Here is a 13,332-nt window from a genome sequence, read left to right on the forward strand (position 1 = left end):
ACTATTCTGGACTGGGTAGCTCCAAAAACCCAGACTCAAGTCAGGGCATTCCTTGGCTTGACTGGGTACTACAGGAGGTTTGTGAAGGGATATGGATCCATTGTGACAGCCCTCACTGAGCTCACCTCCAAGAAAATGCCCAAGAAAGTGAACTGGACTGTGGACTGCCAACAGGCCTTTGACACCCTGAAACAGGCAATGTGCTCAGCACCAGTTCTCAAAGCTCCAGATTATTCTAAGCAGTTCATTGTGCAGACTGATGCCTCTGAACATGGGATAGGGGCAGTTTTGTCCCAAACAAACGATGATGGCCTTGACCAGCCTGTTGCTTTCATTAGCCGGAGGTTACTCCCCAGGGAGCAGCGTTGGAGTGCCATTGAGAGGGAGGCCTTTGCTGTGGTTTGGTCCCTGAAGAAGCTGAGACCATACCTCTTTGGGACTCACTTCCTAGTTCAAACTGACCACAGACCTCTCAAATGGCTGATGCAAATGAAAGGTGAAAATCCTAAACTGTTGAGGTGGTCCATCTCCCTACAGGGAATGGACTTTATAGTGGAACACAGACCTGGGACTGCCCATGCCAATGCAGATGGCCTTTCCAGGTTCTTCCACTTAGAAAATGAAGACTCTCTTGGGAAAGGTTAGTCTCATCCTCTTTCGTTTGGGGGGGGGTTGTGTAAGGAAATGCCTCCTTGGCATGGTTGCCCCCTGACTTTTTGCCTTTGCTGATGCTATGTTTACAATTGAAAGTGTGCTGAGGCCTGCTAACCAGGCCCCAGCACCAGTGTTCTTTCCCTAACCTGTACTTTTGTATCCACAATTGGCAGACCCTGGCATCCAGATAAGTCCCTTGTAACTGGTACTTCTAGTACCAAGGGCCCTGATGCCAAGGAAGGTCTCTAAGGGCTGCAGCATGTCTTATGCCACCCTGGAGACCTCTCACTCAGCACAGACACACTGCTTACCAGCTTGTGTGTGCTAGTGAGGACAAAACGAGTAAGTCGACATGGCACTCCCCTCAGGGTGCCATGCCAGCCTCTCACTGCCTATGCAGTATAGGTAAGACACCCCTCTAGCAGGCCTTACAGCCCTAAGGCAGGGTGCACTATACCATAGGTGAGGGTACCAGTGCATGAGCATGGTACCCCTACAGTGTCTAAACAAAACCTTAGACATTGTAAGTGCAGGGTAGCCATAAGAGTATATGGTCTGGGAGTCTGTCAAACACGAACTCCACAGCACCATAATGGCTACACTGAAAACTGGGAAGTTTGGTATCAAACTTCTCAGCACAATAAATGCACACTGATGCCAGTGTACATTTTATTGTAAAATACACCACAGAGGGCACCTTAGAGGTGCCCCCTGAAACTTAACCGACTATCTGTGTAGGCTGACTAGTTTTAGCAGCCTGCCACAAACCGAGACATGTTGCTGGCCCCATGGGGAGAGTGCCTTTGTCACTCTGAGGCCAGTAACAAAGCCTGCACTGGGTGGAGATGCTAACACCTCTCCCAGGCAGGAATTGTCACACCTGGCGGTGAGCCTCAAAGGCTCACCTCCTTTGTGCCAACCCAGCAGGACACTCCAGCTAGTGGAGTTGCCCGCCCCCTCCGGCCAGGCCCCACTTTTGGCGGCAAGGCCGGAGAAAATAATGAGAAAAACAAGGAGGAGTCACTGGCCAGTCAGGACAGCCCCTAAGGTGTCCTGAGCTGAGGTGACTCTAACTTTTAGAAATCCTCCATCTTGCAGATGGAGGATTCCCCCAATAGGGTTAGGATTGTGACCCCCTCCCCTTGGGAGGAGGCACAAAGAGGGTGTACCCACCCTCAGGGCTAGTAGCCATTGGCTACTAACCCCCCAGACCTAAACACGCCCTTAAATTTAGTATTTAAGGGCTACCCTGAACCCTAGAAAATTAGATTCCTGCAACTACAAGAAGAAGGACTGCCCAGCTGAAAACCCCTGCAGCGGAAGACCAGAAGACGACAACTGCCTTGGCTCCAGAAACTCACCGGCCTGTCTCCTGCCTTCCAAAGATCCTGCTCCAGCGACGCCTTCCAAAGGGACCAGCGACCTCGACATCCTCTGAGGACTGCCCCTGCTTCGAAAAGACAAGAAACTCCCGAGGACAGCGGACCTGCTCCAAGAAAAGCTGCAACTTTGTTTCCAGCAGCTTTAAAGAACCCTGCAAGCTCCCCGCAAGAAGCGTGAGACTTGCAACACTGCACCCGGCGACCCCGACTCGGCTGGTGGCGATCCAACACCTCAGGAGGGACCCCAGGACTACTCTGATACTGTGAGTACCAAAACCTGTCCCCCCTGAGCCCCCACAGCGCCGCCTGCAGAGGGAATCCCGAGGCTTCCCCTGACCGCGACTCTTTGAACCTAAAGTCCCGACGCCTGGGAGAGACCCTGCACCCGCAGCCCCCAGGACCTGAAGGACCGGACTTTCACTGGAGAAGTGACCCCCAGGAGTCCCTCTCCCTTGCCCAAGTGGAGGTTTCCCCGAGGAATCCCCCCCTTGCCTGCCTGCAGCGCTGAAGAGATCCCGAGATCTCTCATAGACTAACATTGCAAACCCGACGCCTGTTCCCACACTGCACCCGGCCGCCCCCGCGCTGCTGAGGGTGAAATTTCTGTGTGGACTTGTGTCCCCCCCGGTGCCCTACAAAACCCCCCTGGTCTGCCCTCCGAAGACGCGGGTACTTACCTGCAAGCAGACCGGAACCGGGGCACCCCCTTCTCTCCATTCTAGCCTATGTGTTTTGGGCACCACTTTGAACTCTGCACCTGACCGGCCCTGAGCTGCTGGTGTGGTGACTTTGGGGTTGCTCTGAACCCCCAACGGTGGGCTACCTTGGACCAAGAACTGAACCCTGTAAGTGTCTTACTTACCTGGTAAAACTAACAAATACTTACCTCCCCTAGGAACTGTGAAAATTGCACTAAGTGTCCACTTTTAAAACAGGTATTTGTGAATAACTTGAAAAGTATACATGCAATTTTGATGATTTGACGTTCCTAAAGTACTTACCTGCAATACCTTTCGAATGAGCTATTACATGTAGAATTTGAACCTGTGGTTCTTAAAATAAACTAAGAAAAGATATTTTTCTATATAAAAACCTATTGGCTGGATTTGTCTCTGAGTGTGTGTACCTCATTTATTGTCTATGTGTATGTACAACAAATGCTTAACACTACTCCTTGGATAAGCCTACTGCTCGACCACACTACCACAAAATAGAGCATTAGTATTATCTATTTTTACCACTATTTTACCTCTAAGGGGAACCCTTGGACTCTGTGCATGCTATTCCTTACTTTGAAATAGCACATACAGAGCCAACTTCCTACACTTAGTATGAGATATTTCTAGACAAATTAAAAAGTAAAAGAAACGTGTATTTGTCATTTAAAAACAGCAAGATCAACTTTCAGTATGAGCCTTAAACATTTGTAGTATATAAAAATTAAAAAAAAAGGAGGGCATAAGCTATGTCCCATGAGTGGGAACTGGCACTGATGGAGGGGGGGTGTCCCCAGGGCCAGCAGTGGCTCCTTGAGGGGGGCCACGCAGTCCCCCTCCATCCTTGAAGAAGCCCCAGGGAGGTGGTGGCCCCCAGAGCTTGGGGTTGTAAGACAGACTCCCTTTACATTATTTTGTATTTGCCCCAGGGAGGTGGTGGCCCCCTGGGGTCCAGAGGGGCCGCGAGGTCCCCGCTCATATTTAATTATTCGCCGCATGGAGGTGTTGGTCCCCAGGGAGTGGGGGAGGCAGTTGTGCCTCCCCCACTTTAAAAAAGCATTTTTTGGCCCGGGAGGTGGTGGTCCCTGGGGCACAGTGGGAGGGGGTGCGCTTGCGCCCCCTCCTCTATTAAGCCCCACATGCTACCCGGGAACTGGTCCATGCGGGGACAAAAAAAAAAAGAAAGCTCAGGAGACCATTTTTTTTTTTTTTATCCCAGAAAAATCCACTGATTTTTCTGTTTCTTTGAAAAATGCTTTTTTAGTCCAGCATCAGTGATAAAGTGTCAGGGTGACTCTCCCCGGATCCTTTGTTTGGCTTTTTTTTCTGGCACTCGGCTGAAGCAGAGACTCAATATGGCTACAAACACTTCCCTGTTGAAGTGTTAGCAACCAATCAGATATCAGCACAGGGACAGTTTGATCTGCAGAGAATCTGTGGCGCTAGATAGCTATATTTTTTGGTCTTAAATTACTCCAAAACTACTGAAGGGATTTACACCAAACCACCAAAAACACACAATTTGCGGAACAGGATCTAGCTTCCTGCCAAATTTGGTGTAATTACTTTCAGCGGTTTGGGCTGTGGGTGTGTCTAAAGAATGCAAAATCCCCATAGACACAGAATGGAGTAAGAGTGTTTTCTGACCCCCACCCCCCCCCCCCTTTTTTTTTACTTCAGCCCTCGCTTCACAGATCACCCCAAAACTTTCAAGACAGCAGCTGAACTAACCAAAGTATATGTTTAGAAAAATTAATGAAGATTCTAAAGGCACCAAAGTTAGGGCCAAACAAAAAATGCTTTGTCTATGGAAGAAAAAAAAAGGTCCCAACTATAACTACCTAGTGGTGCCAATAAGTAATATAAAGAGAGAGATATAGGACGGGACAGAGTGAGAAAGAAAAATGGTGAAAAACTATCACAAACAAAAAAATAAAACTACTGATATTTTGGCTGTTATACAGGATCAATACAACAAAAGTTCAAAACTTGTGTGGGTCAAACTACAGTGGAGTCAACATATGCCAGTCTCATTTTGTCACAGAACTGCTAGCTAAAAACTTAACATCTTTCTTTTACAGAAGTGTTATGTCATATCAACATTCTGGTTTTATATCATACTTAATATTGGTATTTAATGATTTTCCAAGCACTACAAATGTTATCCAAGTCAGGCTTTGACAGAAAATAGGGTCAGACATCAAAATAAATGTGGATTCCATTAGTGAAGTAAATAGGTGAAAAGGTGTCCCATGTGTGTAAACTGTGACAGTTCTAAACTTGTAAAGTGATAAGTGTTTCCAACCTAAGTAATGCTGCACAGTTTTGAGATTGTTGCAGGCATTTTTTTAAACTTTAGGGAAAATAATAAGAAAAACCTGCCCAGCATACCATAAAAGAGGCCCACAAACCTTCAAAAAAATATAAGGCCACACACTGACCCGTCAGATCTGCCTTTCAGAAACTGCTTCATTGCCCTATGGTCCAGTCCGAACCTGATAGCAAATAAGAAAAGTATGCACTGATGGGCAAGGGATTTTCCCAGGATCATAGAACAGCGTCAAGACGGGATTCCAACTCTGGTCTGCTAGCTTCGGTACCCTCAGTTCGGCCAAAAGCCCACAAAGAAAACATTAAAGCAACATAACGGCCTCTCAATCCCATTTATCTCCAACCAACTTCCAGTGTCTTTATTATTTTCTCATCACGTGTTTTCTTCTGTTAAAGAGCTGGAACCGGTGTCAAATGAGACTGCCCACCAGCTTCAGCTCCCCACACTGTCCGCCACCAGATAACTGCTGGTCACATATTACTCTGAACACAGTAATGAACTGTTCATGTTGAATCCGATCTGAGTGGAGGAGGTCACAACTTGGCGGAGAGTTTGGGCTATGAAAGGGGCCTTACTGCGCCACCAATACCACCACAACTAGTACCACCACACCGCCGCCGTTTCATTACACAGGAAATAAGATGCCACTGGAAAGAAAAATCAAAGGTACTCATTTCAACTACCTTAGAAGAATTTTAAAAAAAACTACATTGGCTCTACGGGGGCCCAAACATGGCCCATATAGACGACAAACATCTGCGGCAGGCGCGTTAACCGACCGGGTTATTTTACAAGAAATAAATAGCTGAACTATACACATTAGGTAGCTTGACGGTCAAGAAGAAAACCAAAAGAGCAATGCGGAATCACAAAGAGAAGCTTTAAAAAAAAAAAACCTTGGACCGAAATAGAAGTCACGAGCCTCACTGTGTCCTCAAACAGGAGATCACGAGTCCCACTCTGGCACTACTACTACAGATAATAAAACTTGAATAAGAAATAATTACGGCTTGCACTACACACCATAATCCTCGGTCGGCGGAGCAGGATCTGCTCTACGGAGGAGTATTGGGGGGCACAGGGGCGCCCCCGCGTCTCCGGTGGTTCCCCGGGTCCCCGCTGCAGCGTCAGCGCTTCCATGCGAGGGCGGCAGCGCCGGGACGGAGCGCGCTTCCGTCGCGCTCACACCGCGTCGCCGCTGCCGAGCGTGCGCGAGCGCGACCATGCCGCGCGCGCTCCGGCCACCGGAGGATCGATAGGCGACAGGGGTTGCAGCGCTTGGCAATGCAACACAGAGAGGCACGACCTGCCTCCGGTGGAGACAAGCAACGTGCAAAGGGAAGGAATTAACCCCTGTGCACTGGTCTGGAAATAACAATTACTCTTACTCACTGACAGGAAGATGCACCGCCCACCAAACGTCTTCTATCTGTGCATGTAGCAGCTCTGGGAGTAGGTGAGCAAAGAGCGGGGCCCTACATTCGTGCCCTGGTCTCTAAAGCTAGCCATCTTCGAATATCTTCCACTTGAGGCTCAAAGCAGCCCCCCGCGGTTAACCTCACCACAACGTACTGTCCGTCCACAACAGGCCTAAATATTAGACGAAGCTTCCATCATGATGACCCCTGGAGCTCCCTCCCCCTCAGAACAGACCTAAATACAAAACAAAGCTCCCCTCACGCTCCAGCTGTCATTTGCGCAGTCTGGGTTTAAGGGGACGGGGCAGCCGGGAGTCCAGACATCTCCCCTCCAACCTCACCCCCGCCACGAATTACAAATGTTTGTTGTCAAGGCAGGATAGCACTGCCACCTGCGCCCCTTTGCCTCTGACACCCAAAGCTCCGCCCAAAGTAACACAATATGCTATCAAGAAAAAGCTTCAGCAAAAAACGTCAAGAAAAGAAAAAACACCTCTGCTTTTGGCAAGTGTTGTTGTCGAAGAAAAAAGCCTTCCCAGGACATGGTTCACCGTGTACGTTATTTGAATATTCGAAGTAAATAAAGTACAGATTGTCTCAGACGAGGATTCTTTTTTTATACATAGCTTTCCTTTTTCTATTTTTGTGTTTCTTAGATGTTTTTGAAAAGACGGAAGCACAGGGGAAGAGAATGCCGTTTGTCTATGTTCCTTTATCTTTTATTTCATGGCGCAACAGCACTACTGCAGCTCTCTGTAAACGTAAATGCATCCACGCAGCTGTCAATGTGACTGCACTGCAACTATGATAGCTCCAGTGCGAATTAAATACAATCGTCGGTCTGCGAGGGAACCTCGCGACATAATTGCAGACAAGGTAGCTTCCAAGGTTGACCTCACGCACTAGATAAGCTCACTGAAGTAACGGAATCCCTGAGGATGACGTAATTGCAGTGTGAAGACAGTGGAGTGAGGGCATTTCCTTACTAAGACATTTCAGTTTATCTATATTATATGTAGTAAATTTATTTATGCCAATTGTGCCCCGGAATCTTCTTCCAAAATCAGTTTTCAATACGAGAACATCCCTGTCTCTCCTTTCCAGTTCATCTGGTTGAACTGCAAGTACAGAAGTAGAAGTAGCAACTAACAATTTAACATCACCACTTACAGCAGTTGTATTTAAACCTTTTATTGCTGCGCCCCCCAGTGTGGAAAAACATAATCGGGCCCCCTCTGAATTTTTCACAAGTATTCTATTAAATTTTCAGTGCTTAAATATGTCTACACTTATTTAAGCATTGCAGTTAAGTTCTATTACTGTTTCAAAAATGCAACTACATGAAGCCAAACATTCTATTCTAGTTAGACAGGCCTTACTAAAGTGTAAAGGTATCCACAGTGTGATTATTAGAAGTATGGGTGGGGTTTTTTGGAGAGTATTTGGAGTCCCATCCCTTTTGCTACATACTCCCAGCTTGGATGTAAATGACAAAACATGTTAGTGATGGCCCATTACTGAGTTGTTTAGTTCTGCTTGTTTTTTTCAGCTTAAACAAACCCTGCTAGTAGCACAGTGCTTCTTTTCGCTAGAGCCTGGCACCCACCATGGGAACACTTGAGACCCCCCCATAGGGGTGCCACCCCGAAATGAAGACCCCTAACTTAGAGAGTCCAGTGTTTTGCCTCTACAGTGAATAGAGCTGTAAGGGTTAGTTCACTGCGCTTGGACGCTGAGGGTAGTTTCCAGGGTCAAAAGGGAGGGCAAGTGTGTCGCATCACAGTGGTGAAGGCAATTTACAGGATGATATCCCTGCTCTAAGTTAGAAGCAGTTCCCAATGTGACGTCACTGTAGTTGAGTTAGACAGAGTGAGTCGTCCATCTGATGCCAAAATAGTGAAGGCAGTTCCAAGCGAGATGTCTCTTTAGTAAGTACAGTCGCCACAGTAATGTCACTGCAAGGAGGGAGGCTTCAGGACAGGAAGGACAGAACACAGTGTGATGTAATTTCAGGAAATGATGCACATAGGACAACTTGGGAAAGGATCAGGAAGGATTGGGGGTGGAAGCCAATGTGGGCAGTTCTCAGAGTGAGGACAATTCAAAGAGAAAAGCTTACAATGTGCGGTCACCACGATGAGCGCAGCTCACAGTCGACGGTCAAAGCAGGAAGGGCAATTCCCAGTTTTATGTCGTTGAGGGGGAGGGCAGCTTCCAGTGTTAGGTCACGGTGGGAAGGGAAGATCCTGCGTGATGTCAATGTTATCAGCTATGGGCCCTGTGTGACACTGGTATGGCGAGTGAAGAAGGTCCAGTGTGAGTTTACAACAGTAAATGATCCATTTAGAGTATGTAACATGACACTAGTCAGTGCGGTTCTCAGTGTGATGTCGATTCACTGCAGAAATCTCTCAAGACAATGTCAGTGTGATGTCACCCCGGAGAGTACAGCTCCTAGTGCGATGTATTTGCTGATATTGTTCATTAGTACGTGTACAGCGCTCAGTCTGTCATTAATCCAGTTTCCAAAGAGTTGCCATTGCAGTGACTGCAGTCCTAGCTGAGTGTGTTGTAACTGCAGTAATGGCAGCCCAGGTCCGATGTCACTGCAGTCAAGGGCGCCGGGGTCCGAGGTCACTGCAGTTGTTTGAGAGCCCCAGTAAACGAAGCCCCATTGAGAGACCACTGCAGTGAGAACAGGCCACAGCAGTAAGGCGGGCACCTCCCTGCGTGACATTGCTGCTCTGCCCAGAAGAGTCCTGTGCAGTTTAAGGTGAGACTGCAGCCCCTGTCACAACAATTTCCTTTCTCATTTGTCACCGATCGATAATCTAGCATAAACACAAGCAAAGCCCCAGCAAGTTGTGCTTCGAGTCACTTTCTTTAAATAGATTTACAAGAAGGGCACTGTTATTGTACACGACCAGGAACTGTGCATGCACATCTATAGGCTACACATCCGTTTGCATTATGAAAATGGATCCAGAGAACAGATGTACACAGTGAACTAAAATGCAGAGGGATAGGTTGGAAAAACACGGCAAGTCAGTGTCACATTTTTCATAGCACGCTGTGAGCCAGGTCATGTCTAGGCGCTTTATCTCCAAGCTGCCTGCATCCAATGAGTGACAGAGATATCACAGATTAGAAACCATAGGCCAAATCCATAAAGCCATTTAGGCATTAAAAGCAGACTTGAACACAAAAAATAGTGGTTTTAAGACTGCATGGTAACAACAAAAAGTGACCTTGCAAGCATAAATCCTTTTAGTGTGGCCTAATATTACCTCACAGATGTGCAATATTTTGCGTGTGTAAATCCTACTCAAGGGGTGGGAAGAAGAGGCTCTTTGGCATTTTTTTGGGTGGGTATTCACAAACTTCTCTCCGATCCCTTTGTCAGAGATTTACTCCTGTCAAGGGAAGTAGTAAATCCTCCGATTGGCAAGGGAAAAGCCCCTTCATTAAGAGAGGTGTAGGGGAAAGGGATTTTCGACCTGGACAAACATATAAATATAATCTCTATGGCAAAAAGAAACAGAAATAATTGTGCCATTACACAAAGGAGCTGACAGACATTTCACCAAGCATAATTTTAAGCACAGCTTTCCAAAATTTCCAGGGACACAAGTTTCCACGCATTACCTGGAATAGTTAGGGAACACATGAAAGGTGTGAACATGCACAATGCGGGTGCAGAGTCCCACCCTTTTCTATAAATCAGGCCCTATGACTGAGTAGTGCACAAAATCTGGGATGAGAAGGCTTTGGTAATAAATAACGAGACACAGAAACTCACCTGTTGCAGGTAACACATTTCTCACTATGTTTTTCATTACTTATTTTTATACAGTTAGCAACCATTTATTATGTATCTTTTTGCATATTGTAATGTTCTCTGCCTTTGTAATTATTGCATATATGTGACTGTGACCCGGACCCCGCGCTAATGAATTCAACTGCTGAACTGTTCATTTCCGTCTTGCCTATTGAGATCTATGAATTTTGCCCTGATGGCACATGACATGGTCTTGACCCATTCATTTGGAATAGTTCGCAATCATGGTTACTTGTTCATGATCAATTTGATTTATTTATTTATTTATTTACTTTTTTTGGTTCTGAAGTGCCACACACTTAGATGGCCGAATAGGGTCAAACTTTTATAATTGGAGGAGCCTGTTGATATGAACATTTACTTACATTCATTTTGGACAGTGGATACGGCATGAATCATTCAAAAGATTTTGCTCTATGTCTATGAGCAGGTCTAGCCTTACGACTACCTCCGGGTGGATCAAGGACTTAAATTGCTTCATTATCACCTTTAACACATAGCGAATAACCGAAGAATATGGAATAGAAGAAATATTCCTTTGAATATTTTTGTTGTAATTTTGATGTCGAACAGAAGAAAAAATAAAATGCATTTTTGATATCATGTGATGGTCATATATACAATTTACCTACATCCACAATTGTTTCTGTATTACTTCTTGCATCTCATTGCTTATTTTTTTTTAACTGCATAACAGCGAGACAAGTACGGGTAGCATTATGAAAGTTAGTAGAGTAGTATCATGCAATTCATTCACACTACCAATTCGAAATTGTATTAATATTGGGTTAAACTAACATTGTCTTTTCATCTATTCCTGCTTTCAACCTTATTTGTGCTGTGTTTATTTTGGTTATTAAACAGCAGATGGACCGTATCTGTCTATAACTGAAACCAGCCTAAACTAAGATCATATTATGGATCACAAATCAATGTTTTTGGAAACGGGATGTTCGTCATTGTCCTTAACCCAAAAATTCCAACACAAGGTGAAGAATCTAGAACTAATGCAGCTCTTGCTTACGGAAACCCCATGTTAGAGTTATGGCTAAAAATATATCCATCGTTCTCAGGGTTGCCTTCAAGCAGTTTAGGCACATTTTCATCAGATCAGTTGTAAACTATACATTACCGTGTCCCATCAGACAAGGGTCCATTCATTGCCCAAAATAGGCTTTAAATGCCATTTCGAGGCCAGTGTGCATACGATAACCATAAATGGGGTCCTATTACTGCACCGTTTGGACTTGGGAAATTGATGCGATCCACTCACTGGGGCTCTTTTAATTTCAGAAAATTATTTCTTGTTCAACCCCTTTTCATATATGTCTTCCGAGGGTGGACATGCCTCTGCTGACGTAGCTGGCCCTAAGCTCCCTTACTTTGTTTTTTAAAGTGTAAACTCTACCAAACCAGGTTTCACAGCACCGTACAGCAGATGGTGTGCAATATCTGGTAGAAATTCAATAAATTATATATACATTGGCTGGTAGCACATAACAGGTTGGTACACAGTGTAACTTTGGTCATAATAATTACAAAGGTAGCGAATATTACAAGAGCCAAGAGTATACATAACTAATGGTTGCTAACTACACACAAATAAGTAAAGAAAAATACATATAGAAATAATGAGAAATAGGAGTTACCAGCAACAGGTGTGACTATTTTCAAGGTAATTATTTTAATTTTGATGTCGAACTGAAAATAAACAAATGCATTTTTGATAACACGTGATGGTCATATATGTCATTTATGTATATTTAATTGTTTTTGTATTACTTCTTACCAGTATTTGCTTAATTCATAAAAAAAATTGCATAACTGCATAAGAACCAAGACAGGTATGGGTAGCATTGTCCATGCTGCTAGAGTAGTATCATGCAACTCATTTGTAGTACCAATTTGAAGTTGTGTCGATATTGGTGTGAACTAACATTTTGATCTATCCCTACTTTCATCCTCATTTTTGCTTTGTTTGTTTATGTAAAACAGGTTTGGATGGGTAATGTGGGCTAACCCCTTGGTTTGTGTATAATAACAAGCAAAAACAAGTTTACCAAATTGAGTGGGTGTTCATTGAATATCAGGACAACAAGTGGGGTGGCCTAGGATTGAAGGTAAGTACCACATGAGTAATGATATAAAGGAACAAACATTTATTGCAGGGATAGTGAGGCCAGACTCGTCGCATCCAACGGATTAAGTAAGAGCAGGAGATTCTGAGAGAGGGTGAAGTTGAATAGCCCAATCTGCATTTTGGAGAACCAACTTGTCACGTAAGTGGAGTAGCCGGATCCAGGTAGGATCCCCAGGCCGCTGGTTCAAGCCTTTCAAGGAGTGTCTGCTGGTCATGAGTCAAATACAGCAGACATCACCAAAAGGATGATCTTTTGCCCTGTATCGATCTCCAATAGAGTATAAACAATGTAAAAAAAGGCAAGATTCTACCCATCATGGGGGAAAAATCCAGACTGTCTGGGATGCGCAAAAGTCTTTACTTAAATGTTGCTTATGTTGACTAGCAACAGCCTTCGCTTGCAAATTTCTAATATCAGACATGCCAGCAACTGAGTGGAAGGTGCTGGAATCACAATCATTCAGACCAGGCTTCTTCAAAAGGGGTGTAGCAAGAACTATTTTTATGGATGCGTTGACAATACTCATTGGGAAGGATAGCTTTATTGATTATGACACACAAGAGAAAAGCAACAAAAACGGTGGAAATTTGACAAGACCCAGACTGTGGCTGCATTACTGTGGCAGTCAGCAGGTTTCACAGATCAAAGCTGCAAAGCCCCTGAATCTAACAGGAGAAAGTGTAAGGGAAGGATAGGTTGGGGATGGGGCTGGGGGAGCCCAGGTATATCGCCTTACATCATAGTTAAATATTTGACATGGTTATAACAACAAAACAACTTAATTTTGGGCAGCACATGTTTTTGCAGTCTTTGCTTTGCTTCTCCTTATGGTAGTAAATTTACTTTTGATA

At 45.0% G+C, this 13,332-nt stretch overlaps 1 protein-coding gene across 5 annotated transcripts in view; it reads right to left on the reverse strand.

The window, feature by feature from the left end:
- The window catches only part of MIB2 (MIB E3 ubiquitin protein ligase 2), a 358,930-nt gene that overhangs the window by 308,612 nt on the left and 36,986 nt on the right, over positions 1–13,332 (reverse strand). Inside the window, exon 1 of one of the 5 annotated variants that reach the window (XM_069241041.1) lies at positions 6,108–6,413. The exons of 2 other annotated variants lie outside the window; for them this stretch is intronic. In XM_069241041.1, the coding sequence (XP_069097142.1) occupies positions 6,108–6,309 (202 nt within the window). In that variant the 5' untranslated portion in view covers positions 6,310–6,413. Of the gene's footprint in view, positions 1–6,107; positions 6,414–13,332 lie in introns of those variants that run through there. 2 more of the 5 variants (XM_069241038.1, XM_069241039.1) reach the window with 2 other exon arrangements.

The sequence above is a fragment of the Pleurodeles waltl genome, chromosome 6 (genome assembly GCF_031143425.1).
Source record: "Pleurodeles waltl isolate 20211129_DDA chromosome 6, aPleWal1.hap1.20221129, whole genome shotgun sequence".
Classification (NCBI taxonomy): Eukaryota; Metazoa; Chordata; class Amphibia; order Caudata; family Salamandridae; genus Pleurodeles; species Pleurodeles waltl.